The sequence below is a fragment of the Chroicocephalus ridibundus genome, chromosome 11 (genome assembly GCF_963924245.1).
Source record: "Chroicocephalus ridibundus chromosome 11, bChrRid1.1, whole genome shotgun sequence".
NCBI classification, from domain to species: domain Eukaryota; kingdom Metazoa; phylum Chordata; class Aves; order Charadriiformes; family Laridae; genus Chroicocephalus; species Chroicocephalus ridibundus.
Window position 1 is genome coordinate 12,877,967 of NC_086294.1, and position 27,457 is coordinate 12,905,423.

The 27,457-nt window shown below is 53.5% G+C and overlaps 1 protein-coding gene across 4 annotated transcripts in view; it reads right to left on the reverse strand.

Moving 5' to 3' along the window:
• Window positions 1-27,457, reverse strand: part of ARHGAP26 (Rho GTPase activating protein 26) — a 149,414-nt gene that overhangs the window by 45,137 nt on the left and 76,820 nt on the right. For all 4 annotated transcript variants that reach the window (XR_010072866.1, XM_063348639.1, XM_063348638.1 and 1 more), the window contains exons 15-18: window positions 22,275-22,362; window positions 21,085-21,143; window positions 20,045-20,150; window positions 2,572-2,731 (exon numbers count right to left, since the gene is read on the reverse strand). Coding sequence is in view for 3 of the 4 variants with exons in the window: in XM_063348639.1 (XP_063204709.1) it covers window positions 2,572-2,731; window positions 20,045-20,150; window positions 21,085-21,143; window positions 22,275-22,362 (413 nt within the window). In the remaining variant the exon portion in view is untranslated. The remainder of the gene's footprint in view (window positions 1-2,571; window positions 2,732-20,044; window positions 20,151-21,084; window positions 21,144-22,274; window positions 22,363-27,457) is intronic.

The following is a 27,457-nucleotide window of genomic DNA, read 5'->3' on the forward strand; positions in this document are numbered from 1 at the left end:
TCAGGACGAATGTTTTTTTTCCCAGGGATAATCTGAGGTGAAAGATGAGCCCAGTCTCAGGTGGGGTGACAGCAAATGCAGGCAGGCAAGCGGGGAACGCTGACTACCCACCCCGAAACCCTCCCCACTGCCCAGGCAATCAGATAAACCTACTGAAATGGCGGGGTAAACACGCTGCCAGCACTTATTCAGACCAAGAGATGTTATCACCAAGCCACCAAGCCCGGTTGGTTTTTTTTTTTTTTTTGGTTACACAATGACAACAGTAATTTTGACGGGAGAGGCGTTCCACTTACCTGGGGGAAATACAATGTAATACCAGACAGTTGCTGATTGCCAGGAACCATTCAAATCAATTACATTTTCCCTGTGAATGTACTTAATCATAAACAGTGTCTGTGAGTCACCGGTGTAAAACAATATAAAGCACCAGCAGCAGAAGCGCAGGCAACTTGCATATTGCTAATCACCCACGGCAGCTCCTGCGGGGAGCCTTCAACGAGCTCAAATCAATTCAAATTAAGAAATACACTGAAATGAAAACAGTCCTAAAGCGGGAGCTGAAGTGGCACTAACTGCATTTAGGAGATTTTCCTCTCCTGAAGGTACCTCCGCCTATCCCCCTCCTTCCCAGGATCTTTTCCCCAGAGCCCTGGAGAAATGGGGACGGGGGCTCACGGGCATTTAGCTCGCAACATCCGTCTGGGAAGTGGCAGCCACAGCCGTCCCCATCCCCGCGAGCCCTGCAAGTCCTGCGAGCCCCAGCTCGGCACCGGCACCTCCAGCCCTCGCTGCACCCCAGCACCCGCACAGGTACACCCACCCGCAGAACTAACTGGTGACAAATATATGCAACCCACTTGCAGATTCACCCTTCTGCCGGTGCCATAAATTACTTCTAAGGAGGGGGAACCATCAGGGACCCCCTGGGGCAGGAGCTGTAATTTGGCCAGTGGGCGCAGACAAGCCCTGCAGCCCTCCCAGGTGCGATCATTGCAGAAATCTCGCATCGATTCCTTCACAGATGCCAGCTGACGGAGGGCTCGGCTGGCACAGCAAGAGGCTCGGTTCAGGCAGAAAAAAAACATAAAAATCAATGTCTAAAGACGTGTTTCTGTAAGGGCCCGCGAGGGAAGGGCTCCATAAAGCAGAGCGAGGGGAAGGGAGATAAAACACGCTCGTAGCGACACTGTGCTGCTCGCAACGTGGGTGACACAGCCAAGGAGCTCATCTCCACCGAGAGCCAGGGAGAGGCGGTAAATGCTCCTCTGTCCCGACGGATCGATGACAGACGGGCGGAGGTGACTGACGAGGGCTGACACGAGGACTTGTGCTGGTTCCTCCGTGCAGGACCAGGGTTGGGGGAGCCGGGTTTCGCCCACCACCGCAGGTTCATCACCGCTGCTCGCGCGCCCCTCTGCACAGCAGCTCGTAATTAAGCCATCATTGCCATTACAGTCCATGCGCAGGAGAATAAAATAGCTCCTCTATCCTAAATAAACACCATGGCCTTCAGGTGGCCATGGAAGCAATTTCTCCAAGAACATACAACTGTGGGCTCTGCCTCCCCATTCCCATGGGCTGTGCTTTTGATGCCCCTCTGCAGCCCCACGGCACCGCTGCCCACACCGCGCATACCAGCGGCTCAGCCATCACCTTAATCTGCAAGAAACCCTTTATGTTCAAGGTATCTACAAGAAAAACCCCGCACCGGAGCCGCGATGCCACCCTGCCCCGGCAGCCCCAGCCAGGGACAACCTTCCCGCTACTTTGTTCTTTGCAGCCTGAATGCACAAATTACTTATTTCTTTCCAACCAAAACTAGACAAACAAAAGATCGTAAACAGGGAACTGCTTGAATTAAGAAGAAAATGGCATTTTTTAGTGCTGCCATTTGCATGCAGCCACCCCACGCGGCTGGCCGGGAGGGACAGCCAGCGCCGTGGCCCCACCGAGCCACCACCGCGCCGCTGACAGACACGAGCATCCTTACGGCCCGCAAACACAAATGCATCATAATTTTGGAGATCAACGTTGTGGATAAAGCCAGTGCTTGAATAAACACGGATTTAGTCAGAAAAGCAGGAAGCCAGCCTAGGCGTGCATCTCGCACTAGTTTCTTTTAGCGTTCACCTCTCTTGAAACTAAGGACAAATTCCTATTAAACAACGAAAAAGGGAAAAAAAGGGGGATTTCTGTAATGGAGACACAGAACACGCTGACTCACACTGAGCGGCTGGTAACCAGCAGTGTTGGTTACACAACTATAGCCCAAGAACCGACAGTTTTGAAGCTTCTATGCCATATCCCGAGTCCCAACCGTCACTGGTGGGAATATCTGGAAGGTACTAGCTCTGCACCATATCCTACGCCCTGGCCACCGCTGGTGGGAACACCTGGAGGTACCAGCTGCTGACCTCCCCAGCACAACCCACCGTCTGCAGCAAAACCAGTGCCACTGGCCACGGGGAACGAGGAGAGGGCCCTGGGAGCGGGGGCTGCAGTTTGTAAAGAGCGACAAATTCATTTTCATAAATTAATTGCACTGAAAGAAGCAAGTGAAGCCATTACCTTCTCATGGTTTTCTATTAAAATTTCAATCACAATGTTCTGAAATTTGATGTCCATAATGGCAGCGACTGTTTCCTCTTGAGGTCGAAGCAGCGTCGGCCCAAATACCACGCCCAGATTAGCAACAGTCATCAGGTTCTGCTTGTGATTATTTGCAACTCTAGAAAAAGAAAAAAAAAAAAAAAAAAGAAAGAAAAAAAAAAGTAGGTGATAGAACTAATCGGCACGGAAACCCCCTCCCTGCCTCATGGCTGGCACAAAGCTTACAACGCTGTTTACATTTTTTACACTCCTGGTGAGCTCCTTGAAGGCTCAGCCATGTGGAAAAGTACAAATTTAACCATTGTGTTACTAGAGACCTTTCAGCCTCAGTGAATTGACTAATCCCACAAAACCCCGACGCTACGCCGGCCACCGAGTCTCATGTTGCAAACCACTCCCAGGAAAACATCTTGAATCATTAATGCTTAAAACCCTTCTAAAAACAAATTGTTGGACCTCTGACACACGCTGCTCTCCAACTGAATGAGTGACCTAATATGTTCCAAAATCCAATTCCTTCTCGCCCATTTAAGCTCTTGCCTGCACCAGAGGTCAGCCCCATCCAGCCAAACCAAAACAGGCTGGAAAGGGAAGGTGGGGCTTTATCCCTTCTCCGCCCCACCGAGGAATCCACCCCACAGGGACACCAGCTCTCCCGGGGACCCACCAACACTCCAGCCTTCCTCCCTGTCATCTCCAGCTATTTTTATGTTGGCAAGTATCGCAGCCCAGCGGGAGCACATCAGTTCAGCAAAGTGCATCAGCCTGTGCCAAGGCCCCGGCACCAACGTGCGTTTGGGGGGGGTTACTCTGGAGTAGCTCTGGTCCTGCCCCTGGTCTTAGTGGTGCAAAGCATCAGGAGCCCTCCTGGGTCACATCCTCTGCCCTGGCTCAGCGCCAAACGGGAGGCTGACATGGGGGATGCAGCCCGGAGGTCCCAGGGCCGTGTCCAACCGCGAGTGCCGGGGCACCCGGGGGTTGGCTGCTCTGTGGCAAACGCCTGGTTGAGGCACAGACCACCCTCGCCAGGTACCGTGGGCTCCGGCTGAGTCCTGTGCTGGAGTCACACAATGACAAGTAATGCAACGACACGTGCGCGGGTGACGCAACGAGGACCTGCGGTGGAAGCCCCACCACCCCGTCTCCGCGACTCTTTCTTGTGGTTTTCTCCTGACCTCTTCAACCAGGAAACTCAGCGACTTCAGGCGGTGCAATCACACTATTTTAGCCTGAAGGGGTTTTTAAGTGGCTTTTCCCTTTACTTTCTCTCCTGTTTTTCCTGGACAAATGCACTAAGCTAGCACAAAGTGAGGCTGAGACTCACTCATCCCAAAAAGTTATGGCCATGAGCTTTTATTGCTGTCTCAGGGCCAAGACACCACAGCGCACATTTACGTGCATGCTCAGCTTATTTCAGCACAGTGTAACCTAAGCCTGGCTTAAACAAAAAGATGCTTTCCATCCTTTTTAATCCAAATCTCACTTAAACCAGCAAAGAACTCTTCATTTCTCTCCCCTGTACAGCGCTGCTCACGCAGCAGACCACCTCATCACCAAGGGGTGCTCAGGGGCTCAGGACTGCTGGCTTAGCTCCCCACAACAGCAATTTCAGCCCTATTTCTACCCAGGCAAGAAGCCTGGATGCTTGTTATGGATCCATAACACCGGGACACGTTATGTCTCTGGAGAGTATCATAGAATTCTCCAGAGACATCACAGAAAACCAATGGTTTGGGTTGGAAAGGACCTTAAAGCCCACCCAATGCCACCCCCTGCCCTGGGCAGGGACACCTCCCACCACACCAGGTTGCTCCAAGCCCCGTCCAACCTGGCCTTGAACCCCTCCAGGGATGGGGCATATAATAATATGCAGAGCTGTCACCTCCACCATATAATGCATATAATGCAAATAATACGCAGAGCCATCACCTCCAGCAAGTCTGGGCTTGGGTTACAACTTCAAAGGTGTGGAGGTCCTGGAAAAGTCCCTTGGGAGCTTTGCGGTACCTCCCTCTTACCCGTAACTTCTCCCGCTGTCAGGAAGCTCTGAATATTTTATCATAAGTGTCCGAGAAACCTCCCATGTCAGTAAACTGCAGCGCTGCGGGCGATGGGCAGCCCCAGAGAACGGCTCTGGTTATAGACGACGACTGGAGGAGCTGCCACCCCGCTGTCCCCACCGCCGGCACCCAGCCCGTCCCCATCCTCATCCCCGGGGGGGCGCAGAGCCTCTCCCTGTCCTCACCGCAGCACACAGCGACACCAGCACCAGCCTGACCGACCGACCGAGCTGGAAGGTGCGAAGCACGCTTTCCTTAGGGGAGACAGGCAGAAGTCCAATAGGAAAAAAATTCTTTCTTATGAAAAAAACTTGCTCACTTACAGGAAAAAACCTCCTACTTCCACAGGGGCTCAAACCTCTTCCCCCGCGCCAGCACACCTCTCTGTCAAGACATTCACAAATGCCAACGACCTTTTTACGTTGCAACAACATCTATACTTCAGACACGCGTCCACGTGCTCCTATTTGGATTTTGAAAAATGCAGCTGTAATTCAAATAGTTTTGAAAAGTACTAATAAAATAATAATTTTAATGATTTTCTGTGGTTGGTAAAACAATGTTCATTTATAAAAAAAACAACTGAATTGATCTAAGTCTTACAAAATTAGGTCCCTCCATTTCTCATTACCGTTACCATGTAATACATCACTCTAATAAATTGCACTGTCATCGACTCATTACGGCTAGGCAGCTGTGCACGGTCCTGTTAATTATTTCAGACCAAACTATTAATGGCTTCCCACCTAGGCGAGGGTCCTGCAGCACCAGCCGCAGCCCTGGCTCTGCCTGAGGAACGTCCTCGTGCCCAGACGCGAGCGCTGCCCCTCGCCCCCGTGCCACGGCCGGCACCGAACCCCTCTGTTCCGTGTTGGCTGTGAACCTGTAAAGCGTGGCCCCATTTTGCAGCTGGGCAGGTCTGGTGGCACAGGAACTCCTGCTCCACACCCCGGGTACTTTTCCTACTGGCTTCACAACGCTCGGTTACCAAAGCTATGCTACAAAACATGATTCACCTTTCGCATCCTTCAAATTCCACATCCATTATCCACATGATAACTTCCTATAAATTATACCTCTTCATCATCCTTCGTACTAGAAAATAATGCCACAGTTTCTAAAGATGGGGTGTTCTCATCCCGAAGTGTGCTTAATGTTGGTGCTTTTCGGCAGGCGTCGTTAGTGCCATTCCTGAGCTGCCCTTTAGAAGGTTTCCAAGTACTTGCTGCATTTTCCTTTTAACCCGCTGCTTCTTTCTGGGCCCCGGTGCGCTCTGAAAGCAATTGGACTAATATTAATTTAGATGGGTCCTTTTTGAGTTCTCTCTCCATCCACGCTTTGCAGAAGTCGCTTCCAGCACAAGCAGGAGGTGGAACTCAACAACTGATGGAGAAAGGCGCAGAGCAACCTCTCAAATCCTGCTTGGTGCTCGCAACATGCCGGGCTCTCCCTGGCTTCTGGACTCGGGGCTCTTCCTCCTCTTCACAGCACATGATGGTTCCCACGTGTCTCTGGGATCAGTGGGAGATGGGGCCGGCAGCATGGGATAGAGGGGGGGGAATACCTGCTGTGCACCACCACCGAGCCCCGCAAAGGGACTTCATTCCGTGGCGACCCGACCCACTTGGTGCAAGCCCCAGAGGCGCGTTGGCTTCTGCAAGCCAACGGCCAAAGGAGCCAGAGCCCCAGCCCTGCCACCCGCGGGGACAGACAGGGCCGGGCACTGCGGCTCCCGTGGGACTGCTGTCCCTGCAGCTCAACGGCAGGTCGCGTTTCCCGGGGGTGTCTGTGGGCGCCCGCTCACGTTACCTTCACTTTCAGAAAAACAAAGGAGAACGGGAGCGGAGTAAATCCATGTTGTGTGTTAAATTAGATTATGCCTGGGTTGCCTGGATACTGTATAATCACCGGCATGACCAAACATAATTTAATACAGAGTAATTGGTAGTCAAGGTTCAGTGCGGAGAAAGCATACAGGAACGGTAAATATTTCTTTGTTGCACGGGCTTGCGATCAGCGTGGTGTAACAGAGGAGAGCCGCGGGGGAGCCGGGGGTGCGCGGGCTGGGGCAGCGCTGCGCTGGCCCTCTCCTGTTCTACAGCCATCAGTGACTTCCCTTGCTTCAGCCTGCTCAGCAGCTCCTGTTTATTTCCATCGAAATCCAATTAAAGAACTCATTTGCTTCTCCAGCGACCCACAAAGAAACCTGTATTGCGGGAGCAGCAGAGAACGCTGGGGTGCAGCACGTGCGAGCTGCCCACTCCTCCCAGTAACACCCAGTAACGCCTCCCACTCCTCCCAGTAACACCCAGTAACGCCTCCCGAGCTCCCACCAGCCCAGCACGGGGGGCTGAGCAGCAGCTGCCGGCACTGCAGAGAGCTGAGGGGAACAATAAATGTATGAACTGGGCTGTGAACTGGCATCAGCGGGATTATTTCATACTCTCAGACACGGTCCCGCAGGTAGGTGCTGGTACCTGGGTGGATCCCCCCGCTCCGAGCCAGTGTCCCCAGCTGCGCCGGGCACTGGGGACCACACACCGGGCAGCAACCGCGTCACCAGGGGATGCCGTGTGGGCACCGGGCTCTGCTCCCCACAGGACTTTTGCTCTCTGTGGCTGGAATTACTTTGTGTATGTGTTTTATATCCAAAATACACGTCTGTAAGCCTCAGCCAAAGAGCGCTGTTACTAGCTCAAATATCTCCCCCGATTCAGAGAAAAATCTCTGAGAAAACAAACATCTGAAAGGGAACAAAGGCAAAGTCTGGAGTGTTTCTATTTCCATGCCTGGGACAAACCTTTGAAAACAAAGTGCTTGTTCTGGCTGGCCTAACGAGACCTTATAGGATGGGAAATGATGCAGCTAATTCGTATTGCTACAGGTAAAAATATATTTCATGTCTGCCACCACCATTAGAGCTTCTATTTAATGTGAAAAGCCAATCACGCAGAGGGCTAGCAATCCCCAAAATTATTTAGGCTGCTCTGGGTGGTATGTTACAAACAAAACACTTACATATTATCTGGACATGAACAGAAGACAAAAAGCACGGCGACTGCAGACAGCACACGGGGTGACAGGGGCGTCCATGGGTCCCATCCATTGGGGCGAGTGAGGTGGGACGGGGAATCGCTGCCCCGAGCCCTGCCGGCACGCCACGGCACGGCCACGGCAGCAGCGCGTTGCCATCTCACAGAGAGAATCGGAGAGAGGAGCTCCCTGCGCGGAGAGAGGCTCGTCCGGGCTGTGGGGCTCCCACCAGGCGAAACCCCGCAGCCCCTGTCCCTGCCCCACAGCTCCCCCATTTCCACCCATTGAATTTGGACGGCGCACGCTGCCGGCCGGAGAGCAGGCAGCTGCTAGCACACACAGTCGCTGGTATTTATCGGGTGAAATCTAATGAGTTCTGGGAAATGTTCCTGGGAGCATTCAAGTCATCCCTGCACATTATTGAGTTTAATTGGGCTGCAGCTGATGAGCGTGTAGGTGGAGAGTCGGGCGAGGGCCGGGCTCCCGCTGCTCGGTTTCGTCCCTCTCCCGAGGCCAGAGGAGCCATGTCCCAGACAGAGCGGCCCTGCGACTCCCCGGGGATTGCTCATCCCAATGCGGGATCCCTGCGGGCCTCGGGAACGCCGTCCGACGGCTGGCACTGCAGCAGGGGCTTGGTTGTGGGCACATTGTACAACGCTGCGCTGCAACGCAGGGCTGGGAGCTTGGGAAAGCTGGCCGTGCGTGGGCACCTCCTTGTGCTGGGAAGCCTGAAGGGCGCCAGCATCTGTGCCGTGCCTGGGACACCAACCAGAGAAGCCCAACGCTGAGTCTTCTCAAAAGCAAACTCGGGTCAGGAAAGAAAGAGCTCAGGTTTTAAAATAATAATCACAAAAATATTTCAAGTTACTAAAAGGAGACTTTTTAAAAATCAAAGCTCCTCTCCTGTAATATCAGAAACAAGAGACTGGAAACAGAAATTCTTCATCAAGTGCCCTTGTAAACACAAATGCCACCCATCCCTCACAGAAAGAGAACGAAAAAAGGCTGTGGCACACTAAAAAACAAATTATACCTGCAGCACTAACAGCCGGTGTCCCAGGTAGCTAAACTGGTCGATCATGCATTTGGGTAATGGTTCCGAAAAGGCACACGTGCGTGGGAGGTGACGGGGACAGCAATTCGCAGTGGCCAGTGGCCGTGAACGCGACCCGGGGAGCACAACCGGCTCCGCTCCATCTGCCAGGTCAGGGTGCAGGCGCAGAAACAATACCGCAAACAAACTGCATAACCCTGACTGATGCTGCCGTGTTCAATAGGGCTCGGGGTATTCCTGTGCTCTTCTGGGCTGCTCGGGGATGAGGGGAGCCCTGCAAGGGCCAAAGGAGCCTGGAGCCGCCGACTGGACACGGCGTGTCCCCAGCGGGAACAGGGCCGGGAGCACGGGCGAAACACCGCCATGCGCAGCCCAGGCTGCTGCGGGGACGCGCAGCATCGCAACTCCTACAGCTCTTGGCGGGGAGAGCCAAGCGCTGAGGAATGCAGATGGAGGCCAGCGGAGCCGAAAGGAGGACAGATCACCAGGGAAATGCAAAACCTCCCAGCGAAGACAAGGAGAAACTTTCTGAGCGCGGTTGACAAAACCTTCAGATGCAATGTCGAGAATTAAAGGGGTTTTCAGCGAGCAGTCGCATTGCTCTCAGGTTTCCCTGCTCAGCTGGGACGAGACACGCGCCTGCACCATTTCTGGGCGCTTTGACTTGCTCCAACAAGACTCTCTTTTTCTCCCGGGTGAATCTGGCCACAGCTGGATTCTTGGGTTCACTCCCAGGGAAAAAAAAAAAAAAAAAAACAAACCAACAACCGTGCTCATATCGCACTGAACAGATGCAGAGGCCAAATGTGCAGTTCAGTATCGGTAAGCCTAATCAGCGTGCATACCCTGCGTGCTGTGACTTGCAAGGAAAACACATACGGTGCTGCATCGCTCCTCTGATTCAGGCTCCCCAGACCAAGTCGCCTGGGTTTCCAAAGCCATCACCTCTGGCCTTGGGCAAGCTCAGCTTCGTGCGAGATCTCAGGGGGATCCCAAACCTGCTCGCCAAGCCCCAGCCCCAGGCTGTGGCCAGTGTGACCACCACGGGGGTGGCACGTCCCCCACGCCTCGGCATGGCATCAGCAGCACCGCGGGTTTCCACTGATGCCCTGGTGAAAGCCACGAGTTGATGTTAAAATGTCACTGTGGTTTCCCCCTGCAGAAATACAGCCAGCCAAAGGGGACTTCACCCTCAAACATCCCCTGGGGGTGAAGCTGGAACGGGGGTGCCGGGGCTGCAAAGGCTGTTCCCTGTGCCGTGATGCCCTGTCTGAGACCAGCATGGGAAAGCACGACAGGCACCGCAGAGGACCTGCCCCCTTTCCTACAGGGGCCAAACCCCCATGCCACGCCAGCAAACGTCACGGTCACAGCACGCAACCAAGGACAACACCAGGCGAATGCAATTCCCACACCCCAGCCTTGCGCTTCTTCCCTGAATTTTGGCCGTACGTGTGCAAGCCCAGCATTCAGTTACAACTTCAGCCTGCTACACTCAATTACATCTTTCCCCTTTACAAAAATAATAGTTATTTTGCCCATTAGTGACAGCCGCAGCCATCCCGTGCATGCTGCCAGCCCCGCTCCCCAGCAAACCCCGCTGCACAGGCGGGTTTTCCACTGAAAACAGCAATCACCAATGCTCTCATACTGCAGTAAGAAAACGGCCACCAGTCTCCATGGTGTGACTTCAATCAAGGGAGCAGGAGCCAAGAAACGCACCTCCAGAGTCCCATGCCCCACACTCATTCATACGTACATGCACACGTAAAGCCCATGGAAAGCAGGACCGGCTCCCTCAGCTCACCCTAGTACGCAGGGCATCACCACCGAGCCAGAGAACATCCTACGCAAACCAGCTCCTTCCCCTTTGAGGGTGCCAGCATCACCAGGGATCTTCTACATGGAAGCTGTGGTAGCATTTGGTTTTGCTCCACCAGCAGCTCCCAAGAGCCTCCTGGCCCTCCCAGCACAAACGGTGCATTTCAGACCCTCTGCCCCACTTTCCTCTAGGTGCCCCTTTCACAAGCAATAGCAGAAGATTTTTTTAAAAATCAAGGAATCACAGAATGGTTTGGGTTGGAAGGGACCCTAAAGCCCACCCAGTGCCACCCCCTGCCCTGGGCAGGGACACCTCCCACCACACCAGGTTGCTCCAAGCCCCGGCCAACCTGGCCCTGAACCCCTCCAGGGATGGGGCAGCCACAGCTTCTCTGGGCAAACTGGGCCAGGGGCTCACCACCCTCACAGCAAAGAATTTCCTCCTGATATCCAATCTAAATCTCCCCTCTTTCAGTGTAAAACCACTACCCTTGTCCTACCACAACAGGCCCTGCTAAAAAGTTTGTCCCCATCTTTCCTGGAGCCCCTTCAGGGACTGGAAGGGGCTCCAAGGTCTCCCCGGAGCCTTCTCTTCTCCAGGCTGAACCCCCCCAGCTCTCTCAGCCTGTCCTCACAGCAGAGGGGCTCCAGCCCTCCCAGCATCTCCGGGGCCTCCTCTGGCCCCGCTCCAACAGCTCCGTGTCCTTCTGCTGTTGGTGCCCCAGAGCTGGAGGCAGCACTGCAGGGGGGTCTCCCCAGATTCAGAGGGGCAGAATCACCTCCTAAGTTGGAATGGAGTCACAAAAAGTCTAGGTCAGGACTAGACCTGTGGTTCAGTCAGCTGAAGATGAACAGAAGGGACAAGTCCAGCTTGGGCTGGGGATCACTCCCAGCATCCTGCAGAAAACCGCAGCTCAAAGACATCTTGACACTGGTGACTTTTATTCTCCTTTCTTCTGTTGAAAAAGATTTGACTAAAATCTATGTAATTGAATTTGGTTTAGTACTGGGTCTGTTCAGCACAAAGAGCAATCCAGAGAAGCTCTCATTAAAATGTCTAGGTCCCACTCTGTCTGCGGGGACCGAGGAGACACAACCAGGGAGAGATGCCAGCTCTTATTGGAAATCTTTTGCTCACTCTAAATTCAATCAGTTTCTATACAGAGCTTCAGTTTCACTGTGATAAACAATTAACAAGAATCCAGCTAATTGTGTGCCATCAACAACCTCCATCCAACAACGTGAAGTTCAAACACAAGCCCAGAAGAATTCCCGCTTGGGTAATAGAAAAGTCCTGGTGCTTCTCCTGGAGATGCCGGCTGTCCGGCATAAGCTCAGCAGAGATGTTCAACCACAGAAACTCCCCAGCAAACCCCGCACACTCCACAGGACGTGCTCCTAACTGATTGGCCTTGCCGGTGCTGGTGATGCAAGCTTTAACCTAATTTAAGATACCCGTTATCATATCTAGAGAGATGACTCCTACGCGTGATGAAGATACAAGAGTTGCGAAGAGTCTGATAAGAGATGCTGCAGCCTCTGAAGTGCATTCCGCTCCAGCTAGAAACTGGGGAGCTTTCAGAAAATATGGGGACTGTTTGGAGAAGCATGGAGGCAAAAGCTACCAGAACATGCAAACAGCTAAACTATGGACAATCCAGGCTAAGGAGGTTAAAAGTTCACTTGCAAAAGTAGAACAAAACCTTTTGCTAATTTACACATTACAGGAAGCCAAGCCCAAAAACCAGAGCAAACACCTACTGGGGTTTTTGTGTCTCTTTTTTTTAAATTCTGCAGAATCTCGTATTAAAAACAAAACCAGAAGAGTAAGAGGGAGCCAGAGCTCGCAGGGGGAGGGCATGTGCCCAGCTTCGTGCACTGCACAGTGTGCCCGGCATTCCCGGGCCGCGTCCCCGGGGAGGTGCATATGCCCATCGACACCGTGCCCCCACCAAGTACCTGCTGAGCCCGCCACCAGCTCCTCCAGCAAAGCACGCGAGGGAGAGATGAGGCAAGGGCAGGGGAAACCAAAGGTGCTGCTGCCCCACGAGGCTTTGGCACCTCCGGCTCTGGCATGCGGACAATTCGTAAGGACCCGCTGCATCCCCCGAGCTGCTCCTCCAGCACGGGCTGCCTCCTGCCAACGGGCTTCGGTGGTGAGAGAGGATCCCCTCACCACAAGTCTTGAGTGGAGAAAATAGCAGGAAAACAAGGGAATGTGTTCACATCATCACTCCAGCTGCTAATTGCACACGCAGCTCGGGACGGCACTGGCTGCGCTGCCGCTGTGTGTCTGGTGTAATGCACTCCAACCTGGAGGAGGAGGAAGGAACCGAACTACTGGCACGTTACCAATAATCCAATGGATTATTTTGTGGTAGTAGAAGAGAAATGGACGCAGGACATTTGCAAACAGATCAAGACCATCTAAGAGCCCGCCTGCGATAGCCACGGAGGTCTGAGCACCCACTGACCACATCCAAGCGCTGCCTCTGCCTCCGCGGGACCTGAACCTGCGCAGGATTTCTGCGGGGGGAGGCTGGGGCAGGCGCCATCCCCTCTGCAAAGCTCCCGGCTTGAAAGAACACCCCCCCCTAACAAACTACGTCAAAGGTAGAATTACCTTCAGGAGCCCAATGCAAAAGCTGAGAAAACATGGAAGACATCAGGGCAAGTGCATGCAGCTGTCATTCCCGCTGGGAAGGCGTGTGAGCGCGGGGGAGCCCGAGAGCCTTGCCAGGGGACCGCGGACCTCACGGCCTTTGTCTTTCCACGGAGCTACAGGTGGTTCCAGTTAAAGACTGTAATTAAATTAGCCAGGCAACATGGGCATGCTAAGATTTCAAACTAATCTGCAGAGCAATCTCTCATCCACTGCCTGTCTCCAGTGATAAAAAAACCCAGAATTTGTAGAGGGCCTGACCCGATGGAGGAGAGAGATTGAAGGATGTGTCGCGCTGGTCTCCCGGGGCCGGGAGTGAGGAGGGGTCCCTGGCATGGTGTTGCCGAAGCCGTTACCTTCCCCTCCGCCTGCCCTCCCTGGCTGCTCCCTCCAAACCCCGTTCTGCATCTGCAGGGACCCCACTGCATGGCCACCACCGCTGGCTGTGCCCAGGCAGGAACAGGAATCACAGACTGGCAGGGGCTGGCAGGGACCTCTGGAGATCACCCAGTCCAACGCCCTGCTAGAGCAGGGTCACCCAGAGCAGGTGGCACAGGAACGTGTCCAGGAGGGTTTGGAATGTCTCCAGAGACGGAGACTCCCCCACCTCTCTGGGCTCGCCAGGGCCCTGCCACCCTCAAAGTAAAGAAGTTCCTCCTCATGTTGAGATGGAACTTCCTATGCTCAAGTTTGTGCCCGTTACCTCTTGTCCCGTCGCTGGGCACCACTGAAAACAGACAGACAACTGGCTATACTCGCTAATCATGGCAAAGCATTAAAACAAATGGGATCTTCATTGATCTGAGCTTCATGGCTCCAATCAGGATTTAAAATAGTTGCTCAGAACTGTATTTTCAAAACGAAGGATGTTCTCTTTTTTTTTTGTTGTAGCACAATCAGCTTAAACGTTCCCTCTCCCTTACCCTGTGTGCTGGTTCACACCGTTGGCCCTGCCCGCCCAGGGTGCGTACAGGCAACGCAGGCACACAGCAGGACGGGCACGGGTGTCCCCTTCCACACGCACCAGCAGGGCATGGACCTGGAGGCACCTGTGCTCACTGGCCACCGCAGTGGGATGGAGCTGCGGGGAGCTGCAGCTGTGCTGGGCTCAGCCCCACGGCATCCCCTCTCTGCTTCTCCCCTCAACCCGCCGTCCCAAGGCAGTGCACTGGGTTAGATGGGACTGAGGATGCCTCAGCATAGTGGCTCTGGGGATGCCCAGCAGCACCGGTGGCACCAGCTCCGACATGGGACTGGCTTCGGCATGGGACAGCGGCTCACCAGGCTGCATCCCCCGGCAGAACCCATCCCAGCTCCCCCGGGTACCAGGACTCAATGCTCCAAACCAAGACACAAAGCTGATAAATAAAACAGGAGGAGGACAGGGGAAAAAAAAAGGAAAGAGGGGGGAAAAAAGCACGGCATGAGCCAGACCTGGGACAGATGAGCCCCGGGCAGGATTCTCCCAGCTCCTGCCAGGCAGAGCGTGACTATGGGGAGTCACCTCTCGTGTGATGTGCCTTTTGTCACTCACAAGAGCATCCAGATCCTTTGGGTCACTCGAACTCCTGGGGATTCATCCGAGACCCAGCGGTGCCACAATCCAAATGGATCAGAAACAGGCGCCAGGCAAAAAAATGGCATTCCCAAAGAGCAACAAGGAAGCAACAGTGCGGGAGGACCACGGCCTGGCCCAGCCAGGCGAGGTCAGAGAGCTCTCTCGCTATTTTCTTTTGGCAGCCAAATCAGGCGAAGAGCATATGAGAGAAGTGCATCTCAGAGGCCTCAGAGGCTAGCGGAAATTTCCAGAATGTCCTGGACAAGAATGACTTACTGGAAGTAATACATAAATCAAGCAAATGAATAGTTACCAGACAGCAGCATAAACAGCTGCCACGGGGATGAAATCAGACCTGCTGTGCCAAGAGGCGTCAGCCTCCTCGCCTGCTGCACCTTCGGGGGGAAACGGGGAAAACAACCCAAGGAAAAGCAGATTTCTGGGGAAGCAGCCACCCCGAGCCCTGCCCAGGTGTCTCGGTGGGTTTCCCTAAGCCTCCGGGCACAGAGCACCCCACGGCAAGCGCCGGCCACAGCGGGGACCCCAGCTCGCAGGGGCTCTGCGCGGGCAGCACAGCCCGGGGAGCACACGCGGGGCTGCCAAGGACGGCACTGCTCCACGCGAAGCAAAACAAGCGCTGGGTTGTATTTTTAGGCAGAAGACCTGGAGGGTTTTTTTCCTTCTTCTTCTTCTTTGCCAACACTCTCTCGTTCAGCAGAGCCCTCCGGAACGCCCCGCGGGCAGCCCCTGCCCCGTCCGGCCCAGGGACCCTAACGGAGGGTGGCTTTTGCCAGATCTCTGGGCCGAGGCCGATAGCAGCCGCCCTGCAGAGCCCATGGAAACCATCCGCACCGATAACTGGAAAACAATTTGTGCTAGAGATAGCAATCACTATCATGTTGGTTAAAACACGTAAACTAGAAAACACCACCGCAGCAAAAACAAAGGGAACTAGTCACTGCTGGCCAGGCCACAGCTGTGAATGATTAAAGATAATTAATTCTGCTAAATACACGTACACACATTTCTTCTGCAGCCTCCTTAATTGTTTTGACCTTTTGCCAGGAGAGGAGCGGACACGCAGTCAGGGACAGCCCTGCTCCTCCTGGGCTGCGTGGAGCGGCAGCGGCGGGGACGCGGAGGGATGCCGAGCAGGATGGGAGGCGATGCCGAGCAGGATGGGAAGCGATGCCGAGCAGGGACAGGGAGTGATGCCGAGCGGGATGGGAAGCGATACCGAATGGGGACAGGCTCAGGAACCCCACCGCGGGGTGCACAACCACAGCACCACCTGCACCAGAGAGCCTGGATCTCACCGCTGCAAGAACAAAGCAAAGCTCAGATGTCAAATTATGTCCCTGCAAAAAAAAAAAAAAAATAAAAAAAAAAATCCTAAATTCTTGAAAGATAATCAGAGCAAAATCCTCCAGCTCTGCACCTCCAAAGCACGTATTACTTGAAGCACATTAAACGGGAAGAAAAAGACAGAGATGATATCACAGCTCCACTAACAAAAATGGCAATTTTCTGCAACCAGCTCCGCTGCCGGCAGCACACCCGCAGCACCACGCGCCTCCGCCGTGCCTTGAACTGCTTTAACTTACTTGGCAGGGAAAAAAAAAAAATAAAAATGGTTTAACCAGAGCCGGCACATTCTATTGATAAAAAAAGCATTTGAAACTCCAGTGTAGCCGTTCTTGGAGATAGGTGCTGGGCCAAAAGGAGATATCTGCAGGAAAACAGCTCAGAAGCATGCGAGCGGGAGTGTGTTGCTAGGTGACGTGCTGTGGGACAGCCCGCTGCACCCGAGGTGCTCCGCAGCACCGAGGAAGTATTGTTTTCCTCTTTTCCCAACTAGAAACAGCGGGGGAAAAAAATTCCCAGAATACAAAGAGAAAACCTTGAAGACAGCATGAGGAGCCCTGTGCCATGCTGGCCACAAACCGCTCAAAAATGATGCTGGAAAAGGCGTTTGGGAGAGCGGGGAGTGTGCGGCAGTGAGGGGCAGCGTCACAGCCACGCGCTCGGGTCCCACGCACGCTCACACTGCGAGCGAGCCACGTCTCCTGGCAGCAGGTCTTCATGCAGCTTTTTTAAAAGTGTATTTCTTATTTTCAAAGCCAGGGATGAGGAGCACTCTCACCAGCCATCCCCTGCAAACATTAAAGCTGCAAGGAGTAAGAGACTGACTAAGCAATAGCCACTCTGGCAACTAAAGAGGCACAAGGAACAGGAGAAGAAACGTGCCAGCTTGCCTTGCAGTTCTTTGAAAGACACGGGCTATTCTGGCCTGAGACATGAGAAACCAGGCAGTTTTTAAGATGACCAGAATCTCCCTAACTTCAGTTGCCACATCCTCAGACATGCCCGTTGGCAGGGCCAGTGGATGCGGGCACGGGGCTTACTGGGACAGTCCGGACTGCGGGTGTTCAGGCTTTTCTGCAGAAATCCCCTTGGAAAAACACCAGAACAAAGAGATCTCCTCTCTTTCAGGAACAGTAAATCACTGCTGGGTTTATCACAGGAATCCTGACAGCGTGAACATGTCCCAAGAAGGAAAATTAAAGGTTTCACCTACTCATGGGTCAAAGAATAACATCATAATAGCAAGTTTCACTGGAACTGGGGTCTGCAGAGCAGAGGAGAACATTTGCAGCATTACATTCCTGACGCAGGAGCACGGACAGGGATTGCTCACGCTCTGTATTTCACAGTGGATAATTGCCTGGACACCTGAACATGAGACAGGAGGCAGTGCAAATGGGCTTAGAGATACAGCAAGAGGCAGAAATCAACTTCATTTGCTATTTATACACCGCCCTCCCTCCCCCCTGCCTCTGCCTGTCCCCAGGATCTGTCCTCCCCCCGCCTCCAGGTCTCCTTGATGCACCCTGGGAGCAGCAGCGCTTTCCCGGGAGCCGGTGGGACCCCGAGGGCTCAAGCCCCTCTCGCCGCATGCCAAGTTGCCGGGGGCACCCAGCCGCCACGGGAAACCCAGGACATTTCCCCTCCTCTGCTGTGCAGAAGGAAGGGCACCACTCAGCCACCTCAGGGGCACTTGTTCTGGCTCATATTTAATTTGTGCTAATAATTGCCATTTTTTAATGTACCAGCTGTATTAGGGGCATTTTATTACTGTTATTAACAGCAGCCCCATGCCACGCAAGGAGCCTCGTGTCCCTTTTCAGTAAGCAACGGAGAACACACAAACCAAAAACCCAGGAGATGTCAGAGAACATGGGACAGACTCGCTCTATTTGACTGCTAGAGACTGACTCCTGCTTTTAGTGTAAGAGATCTCCACAGTAATACTGTGAGAAATACTTTTTTAGCTCATCTGATAAAAATGCAAATCTTGATTATTCATACATTACTTAAAATAAAAAAAAAGAATTAAAAAAACCCCACCAGAACCAGATGAGGCAATCCCCTCTGAGAAGTGCAGCCCAGCTTGGCACGGCCGGGAAGGGGCCCCACAGTTTTGCCTGTGTTGTCTCTGGACGCCTTGCTCTCGGCTGCCCTCGCCGGGGACGGGGCAGCACCCAAACCCCACCGGTCCCCACCCCAGAGCATCCCCTTTCCCCGCAACAGCCAGGGCCTGTCCTTTCTGCCACACTCTCCCTCCCTCCAAACATCTGCTGCAGATGTGACGCTTTATCTCCACCACAACATCTTTAATCCGGCTTTATGGCACCGCTGCCTTGAGTGGTTCATTGACCGGAGCCGCAGCAACGAGTCCCAGACCAGGCTGCCCTCCTGGTGCTCCTGGAACAAGGTCCTCCTCACCAGGTGGCCCTGCAGCACAAGGCGGGAGAGCCGGGGCTGCAGGACGGACACAGACGGGATGCGGGAGAGCCCCTGCCTGGGGCTGGCTGTTCCTCTACCCCCGCAGCCCAGCATCCCCTGGGAGCAGCACCCGCATCCCCCTGGGAGCAGCACAGGGACCAGGACAGCTTCTGCAGGGCAACGAGCTCAGCAGAGCAGGCTCTGGCTCCTCGGCTTCCTGCCTTTCTCTGAGATAATTTTTTTCCCATTAAATAACCACTACGAGCTGTTTCTCTTCCTAATATAGCACGCACCGCCACGCTCATTGTTTGTTTTGTGTTTTGTTTTAGTTCCTTCCCTACTAAAGCAGCATGAAACCCATTGTATTACCTGCCTCCCCTCTCCATGTCTCCCACTCAAACACCACTGGGTTTTCCTTTAAATGAAAAGTACTTAAGCAGTGATGAGATTCCTCACGCATATTTGGCCGAGGGGAGTACCTGGAACCACCTGGCCCTTGGCTTGAGCCTGTAAATGCAGAAGGTTTTGAAACCGAGATCTAAACCAGCCCTTTGGTTTTTAACAGCCTTGCCGGGGAGTCCATGGAACAGATACAAACCCATGTCATAAGAAAGCATCTGGAGTAATTTTTAAGCCTATTTCAAGTATCATTTGTTATTTTTTCTCTTAAACGGATAACTTCAGGTTCTCCCAGACCTTCTTCTAAACAGTTATGCCGATTAACTCATTCCCCAGGTTTCCAAGCCCTGCCTCATCCCTCCTGCTCACGCAGTGCCATGGGGAACAGCGAGGGCAGGTACCACCCCGCAGCCTTGAGGCTGGCACAAACACCTGACGATGCTTTCACTTTTTTAAACACTAATCAAAGGTTTCCATGGGAACCTGCAGGAGCAGGAAGAAGATGGGAAATTATAGGTCAGCTCTATCGCTGAAAGAAAAAAAAAATATTCAATTCCTTTGCCCTCGAAAAGTTTCAAGGTGACCTGCAAGTACTGATTAATCAGGTTGCATAAAGGCGGAAAATACGCCCGAGAGCAGTCTGATATTTAACAAAGAAATAGCTTTTAGTCCTTTAATACTAGGCTTGCTCTGAAACCCAGTGAGGAGCTTAACCTCCGCTCTGCCTTCTGGATAGCCAAACCCCATTACCACACCATGTTCCCAGTAGCGTCTGGGTTCCCCCTGCCGCCGCGGGGCCAGGGCACGGCTGCAGAGGCAGGGGAGGGCAGGGACGGGGGGCAGCGGGAGAGCCCCCTCCCTCCTTCCCACCCTCCCTCCCTCCCGCCCCGCTCCGTCGGCCAGCCCTCGCTTCACTCACACGCGGGTTTCCAGTTACTCGCCAACCAGATATGACTCAACACCGCACGCGCACACACACACAAGGAAACTTTTCTACCACTATTAACTTTCAGAGGAAGTGGAAAAAAGAGAGAAAAACATATCAGTCATAAACGTACTTTGCCAAGTGGTTCATGAGCAAGTGCAGCATCTGCCTGTTTTTCTCCGGGAGCCGATGAACGAGGCTGTGGATCTCTGACACCCTGGACTCCTGATTCTCCAGTTCTGCGTTGGAAACAGAAGATGATTTATCTCTGCATCAGGGGGTTACTCTGGAAAGAGGCATTCATTCAGGCCCGAACACTAACACCGACAGACATCCTAGGGACCTGCTCCACCCTGCACCCAGACACGCTGCGGATTCTCTCCACAGCACTTTTCCTTTCTACCAACTCCAACCAGTTCCTTCCAAAAGAAAGAAACTAAGGGGCTGAACCAGCGAGCTGAGAGCAGATGCCAGCTGCGCGGAAAGGCAGTTGTGCCCAGGGAAGGGGCTGGCTGTAACCACAGTGTTTCTGTGATTCCAGCAGCGGGAACATCAACATGTTCCAGTTCAGTGTGTTCCCAAGCACCGTCAGGATGAGCCCAGCACAGCGCCCAGCCAGGCCAGGGCGTCTGCTCCTCAACAGGCTGGTGGGGTCCACAGGTGCCCCGACAGCCTAAGCGGGAGCCATTCAAGGAGGCCACCACCGATGTGGCCACGGACCACATAAGCCCTGCCGAGCCCCTGCTCCCACCCGCGTGCGCACGGGCTGGACGGATGCCAACAGAGAGTTACCTGCTACAAAGCACCTTCCCAAGGCAGTGAAAGGAAAGCGGCACAGACGTCTGAACCGCAACTGATCTCATCAAAACACCGGAGGTGGTTTTTGATCAACGGCCTCTCTCTTTTTGGCAGGTGATGGTCAGAATAAGACAGAGCTGCAGCAGCAGCTCCTGCCCGCAGCCAGCTCTCCGCTCCCCGGCACCATCTGCCTTTCCTTTTCATCTGGTTAAGCCCCAAACAACAACATGCCCCTTGTCTCCCAGTTCTTATCCTACTTTCCGGGACTTAAGAACAGGGAGGTTGGTGGGGAAGCAGCAGGGCAGAGGTTATGCTCAGTTACTTGCAAATTATGTTCCTTTTTCAGACCGGTGCCATAAACATCAACAAACTCACTTGCTGCTTTGATGAAGCTCCTTTGAAATTGATACATCATGAGCGGCCCCGGAAGCATTCTGGAAGATAAAAAGGTAACACGCACAAAACACATCTCAGTAACACAATCCACAGAAATAAAGCTTTGCCCTTACCATAAATTCAGCTCCATTTTTAAAAGCACAGAATTGAGCAATAACAATTCAAATTAATTACCCCCATCAGAAGGAATAAGATCTATTGAATTACCTTTGATTTATTCTTCCTCCCTTTTCTGCACCACACTAAATTAATTTTTAATTTTAACATTCCTTTAGTAACACAGAGTTTCGGTACATTAGTGAGCCCACGATTTCCAAATAAGTTTAAAAATAAATTAAAAAGAGAAACAAGCCTAGTCATAAAACTTTCACAGTCACCATTCCCATTAAATTCCCCATTCTCCCCTCCCACCTCCACATCCTTCAATGGGACATCTCGGTGCTGCCGACATTCTTCATCGCTTTGCAAACAGTTCAAACTCTGGAGCAAAGGTTGCCAATCATGCAAAATTATGTAGCGTTTTGTGATTTTCTAGGCTGAGATCCACCAAGCTAATTATACTCATCACCCTAATTGGATTTAGCCTCTCTCTCGTGCTCTCCCACTCTCTCTCTCAAGTAAAACCCAATGCACAGAACAGCAGCAGCGAGCAAGAAGCTGCTGTCGCGACAGGTAGAAGCATGTTGTGGGTAATAAGATGCTGACGGCTGCCAACAAACGAGCTCTTTGGGAAGATAATCCCCGACGATAACGGCATCGACTGGCATACAGAAGTCACCACCGCAGTAAAGCTCGGCACCTGGTTCTGAAAAAGCACTACGGCCCCAGCGCTTCGAGGAGCTCCGCGCTCACCTCCTGCCACGCGCTCAATAGGTGGAAGCCCACTGGGAAAAGCTTAGGGAAAAACTTAAATCAAGGCAGGGGACGTAAGAACAAGCTTTTAAAATCACAAAACATGCATCTGACAGAGAGCTGATGGTGTTCCCCAGATCCTATTCAAATATGCTGGCGGGTCAAGAGAAAAGCCAGAATAAATTTTCCAAGAGCAGTTTCTTCTTTGTTTCTATTGAAGTGCTATTGTCAAGGATCTGCAGTAACAGGCAGTAACAGCCCAGAGCATCACCGAATCCACCTGAAGCCCCAGGACAGATGAGTCTTTTCTGCCTTACCTCAGGTAAGTTTTCAGTGCACTGGTGATGGTCTTTATCTCCCACTCGGCACAGATCTCTGTTTCTGTTTCTGTGGCTGTTTTGGGATCTAAGGAAAACGACAAAAAAGAAAAAAAAGTGAACCAAAGTGAAGATAATAGCAGCTCACACCAGCTCAGCTGTGGGGGAGACCATCACATCCCCGTTTATTTGCTATTCCCCAGCCCAGTAACCACAAGCTGGTCCCCAACAGCTGCTTCTGCAGGGAAGCAGAGTTCATTACACGAGATGGGCCACGCTCAGTTCCACGGGTCGAGAAACAAGAAAAGAAAAACATTAATCACGAGCAATGAGCTTGACAGTTTGACTCAAAGCATGACATTACACAGGGCACAGGTGGTGTTCAGCGACAGTGGTGACAGAGCAGGGCACAAACATAACATGGACCCAGGACTCAGCAGAAAATCCCAGCCCCACATAGGCTGCAAGGCGTTGCCACAGCCTAAACCAACGTGAGAGACAGCAGCAACAGTGGCACGGCCTCTGTGGCAGGCGGCAGGATAGACGGGGTGGCAGCAGCAGGAGCCCTGCCCGGGTGTGTGGGGGGACAGGAGGTGGCTTGTTCTCCTGCCCAAGGTGGGGAAGAGCCCCTGGAGCCGCTCGACCCGCTGTGGAGGGGGTGGGAAGACAGCTCCAGGAACGTGCCACCTGGGGACAGCCCCAGGCACCGAGACCCTCTTCCCACCGAAGCCAAGCAGACGTTTGCTCCATCCACGCCCCCGCTGAGCCTCCAGTGCAGCCGAACCCCCAGTTACTGTCCAACGGCGACACTGGGCTCGCTCCCACCCCGCAGCCTTGGAGCCGTTTCCTGAACCGTGTACCCTCCCCAGCAGAAGGAAGAGGTCCCCTCCAGAGGAGAGGCAGAGCCAGGTCCCCGCAGCAGCCACAGGCTGCAGGACGGGCTGCTCCAGGCTCTGCAGAGACATCGGCGTTTGCGTCTCCCGGCTGCTTTTGACAGCATGAGGCAGTTCGGGGCCACCACATGGAGTGTTACTGACCTGCAGGAAAGGTGCGACGCTGGGTCACACTTTGTAATGGCCTGACGCAACCTTTGACACGAGACCCTGGAGGACATGGGCAGGAGCATCCTGAAACCACAGGACGCTCTCCCAGAGCCAGGCAGAGGGGAGCAGGATAGCTCCTGGGGCAGCCCTGGAGCATGTCCATCCCAGCAAAGGTCAAACAGCGCCACAGGGCATGCGGTGGGTCTGATGGCAGTGAGATGCCACAAGCGCAGTGCCACGCACAGGCTCAGCCAGCCCTTCCTGGCACTCTGCATCAGCAGAGAGCAGCTCTCCTGGACGCGGTTCGGTGCGAGGGGCCCGGGACCAGCTCAGCACCTCTACATCTCACTGCGCTTCCAGCCCCTGGCACCGTTCTGTGGGAGCCAGACATCCGCACAGCCATGATGCCAACCTGCCCAGAGGAAATCCAGTCCCATCACCAGTAACTGCCCGTGTGCCGGCCCCGCGTCCTGCCACGCTCTCAGTGCTCGTACCGAGGGGGTTCGGCACCCCGGCACTGCCCGTCCGTACCCCACACCCCACCTCTGCCCAGGGATTCACGGCACCAGCTCGCAGGTCCCACAGGAACCTTGGTGCCCACCCTCCAGTTTCCAGCTCTGCGCAGTGCGAGTGTCTGGGGCCAGGGAGCCTCCAAACCACCCCTATTTTTATTGTTGATTATTGCAGCGTACTTTTCTCCATTTCCTCCAGGGCCTTCCTTTCCTTTCTGCATTTTTTTCCCCCTCCTATCTTTCCTTTTAAAAATTCCTTTAAAGAAATCCAAAAAACTGTGCAGCTGTTCTGGACGCTGTAAATAGGAGGCTGTGGACCAGCAGCCTGTTCCCTCCCGAGGCGGATCTGAACCCGCCGCCTGCAAACCGTGCTCGCGGGGATCTGCAGCTTTCTGCTTCTCCCTGCGTTCTGCAAACCACCGACCCAGGTCAGGAAGCCAGACTTGTTTGCACGAAGTTCCATAGTGAGATCAATAAGGCACTATTTTTACTGATTTTCTGTGAAAACGCCTTAATGCTTTGACAATAAAAGAGCCCTCAGGAAGCAGCGACCGCTCCCTTCTTCGGCACCTCCACCCACGCCGGGACCCTGCGCCACCGGGGCCGGAGCCGAGCTGGCCACACCGCGGGGCTCCTGGGTGACCACTGCCATCTGCACACCCACCCCGAGCAGACACCAAGGCAGATGGAATCTTTCCTTATTTTTTTTTTTTTTTTTAAAAAGCTTTGCTGACAATTACAGCCAGTGAGCTCAAAAGCCACCATCAGCTCGGCGTTAAGTGGCCCAGCTGCGGATACTTCACGCACAGCGCCCAGGACCACGACTAACGATGGCGACGAAGCGAGGACCCCGCGCCACAGGCGGCTGCGGAGGAGGGATGAGCAGGGCACGAAAGTGCCCCGTTTGCAGGCGTGAGCACGTTGTTCCTCTCCTGCTGTGACGCTGCTTCACCAATGCACTTTGCTCACTCGCTCCTGGCATCTCTCAGCTGCTCCGCGGCTGAAGGCTTTGACCACACCGAGCTCCCGGTGAGCAGCACCTGGAAACACAGCGGGGATCCCGCTCCCAGCGAAATCCCTGGGAAGGCTCCGTGGGGACCTCGGGAGACGCGGCCGTGGGTCCTTTCAGTGAGAGGGCCGTGCCAAGCGTCCCTGGAGAGGCCGAGCAGGCGCAGAGAGGCGCTCACCGCCACCAAGGCCAAGCCTGACGCCAGATACAGCTGCCGACGCCATCTGGTCCCGCGGATGCAGCTCAGTGGGTATTTGTCTTCTCACAGACACGTATAATGCGCTTTTGAATTTTAAAGCGATAGGTAAGCATAGTGTAATTTTAAAACTAATTAAAAGAATGCACTGAATAAGAGTTAGGCTTTCCCTGAGGGCAAAGGGTTTATTTTAATTAAAAAAAAACATCAAGAGGAGTACTTGAAAAAGTAAACATTTAAGAAATGTATATTCACACAAAGATCACGTGTGTGTCACAGCAATCACACAAATGAACACCATCCCTCCTCGGCAATGCCACGGCAACTTCCTATTGCGCTACCTTTTCAGGAGGCAATTTTAATAGATTAAAGATAAGCTTGGCATAGTTAAAAAAAAAAAGCCAAACCAAAAGAAAAATAACCCTTTTTTAAAAAAAACCCTTTTTAATAGCAAGGCCTTCGCTGAAGTTGAACAAACAACTCAAGACTGGATGTCTTTTCAAAAGCTCATCCAGGAGTTCATAGGCATGATTCATTCACAAAGCACTAGGTGAAATTCTATGGGCGGTCTCATGGAAAGGCTGGGAGCAGTTAATCAGTTCTCCTTGACCTTCAAATTTATGAGTCTGCAAAAAGTTACTTTGCAGGTTACAGATGGAGCATCTGACTCCCCAGCCAGAGATGGCTGCAGCCAGCGCCACCACCAAGTTCTGCCTCCGCACAAGGACACGCTTCCACACAAACCGACGTAAATGCAAAACCCAGGTCGTAAAAGCACCCACGGGCCAAATTCAGTTAACCCTGAAGTTGCTTACTGCTGTAAATTGCTTATCTGATGTCTCTTAGCAGGTACGGAAAAGGCTAAAGTGAAAGGGTAAGGGGAAAGGGAGGGGAAACTGAACTTCCCCAAGCTTTTCATTCCAGCAGAGGCTGCAGAGAGCACTTTGCTCACCCACAGCACTGCCAGCCACGGCAGCGTCACCCCCTTCCCCTTCTGCGTGGTCCCAAATGCTGCACAGGACACCGTCTCCCGCTCCCCCGGGCTGCGAGACCGAAGCGGGTTGTCACTTGCCGCCTCACACGGGGGACATCTGAGGAAAGAAAAGGGAGCTGCAGCACCACAGGTCTAAATCAAGAAATTAGAACGTGCTTTTTTATGGCAGGATCAACATAGACACTTGGGAGTGGGGGAGAATCCACTCCCATTCCCAAAAAAATGGAGTTTGTTTTGCTGGTTTGCTTTTGTCCTGGAGGCAAACAGCAGCGGCGGGGACGGGGACCCTGTTCATCTCTGGCCCTTGGTCCCTGCAGAGCCCGGGTGATGGGACGGGTGCCACGGGGCAGGGACAGGCAGGAGGGAAGCCCAGGCTGACCAGACACCCCCAACACCACACAGACCAGACACCCCCAACCCCACAGCCATGACGGAACCTCAGCAAGACACTCACGTGCGATGCCAGGATGCTCCCTGAGGCACAGCCCCTGCCCAATGCCCTTTCTCAGGAACTTCTCCACCTGCTTCCTGGGGATGGAGAAAGCTGCTGCTGCCGTTAAGACAGCTGGTTTCAATTCCTCACCCATTTCTACATGGCAAGGAGAACCACCCCATCACCTGCTGTAATTCTCACCCCGGCTCGGGTGGCTCAAGAGATTTCCAAGGCAGCCAGAGGGCACGTTTCCCCCCAGCAGCAAGGGGCCACAGCAAGCCCCACTCACCAGCCCTTGTGGCTCCTGTTGGGAAGGAGCCAGAAGAGCGGATCAGACACTGTAACGCTCCACTCATCTTAGTGCTGGGTTTCAGTGGTGGATCTGCTGGTACAGCTGCTGTCCTGTATACAGCTACCAGAATAAAACCTTTCATGGGAGCTCCTACTGATAAAAGTTTGTTTATTTGTTGGGTTTTGTTCTCATTTTGATGGCGCATGGTGATGGTGAAGGCTAGGGAAAGGCAGCTTGCTCTGCCATGGATGGCCTGCCTCCCACCAGCCCTGCAGGAGGCCCATCTGGGAAGGACTCTGGATCAGGGAGGGGAGCCATGGGACGAGGGGGAACGGTTTTACACTGAAAGAGGGGAGATTTAGATTAGAGATTAGGAAGAATTTCTTGACTGTGAGGGTGGTGAGCCCCTGGCCCGGGTTGCCCAGAGAAGCTGTGGCTGCCCCATCCCTGGAGGGGTTCAAGGCCAGGTTGGACAGGGCTTGGAGCAACCTGGTGTGGTGGGAGGTGTCCCTGCCCAGGGCAGGGGGTGATCTTTAAGGTCCCTTCCAACCCAAACCATTCTATGATGTCCCACTTCACCCGGGTTTAGACAAAAACAAGCTGTTCTGCCCAAGCCCGGGACATGCGCTGCCCCCGACCTGGCTGCTGCCCACGGGAAGGCTGTGCCCTGGGTCGGCCGAGCGCAGTGCCAACCTCCTGCGGAG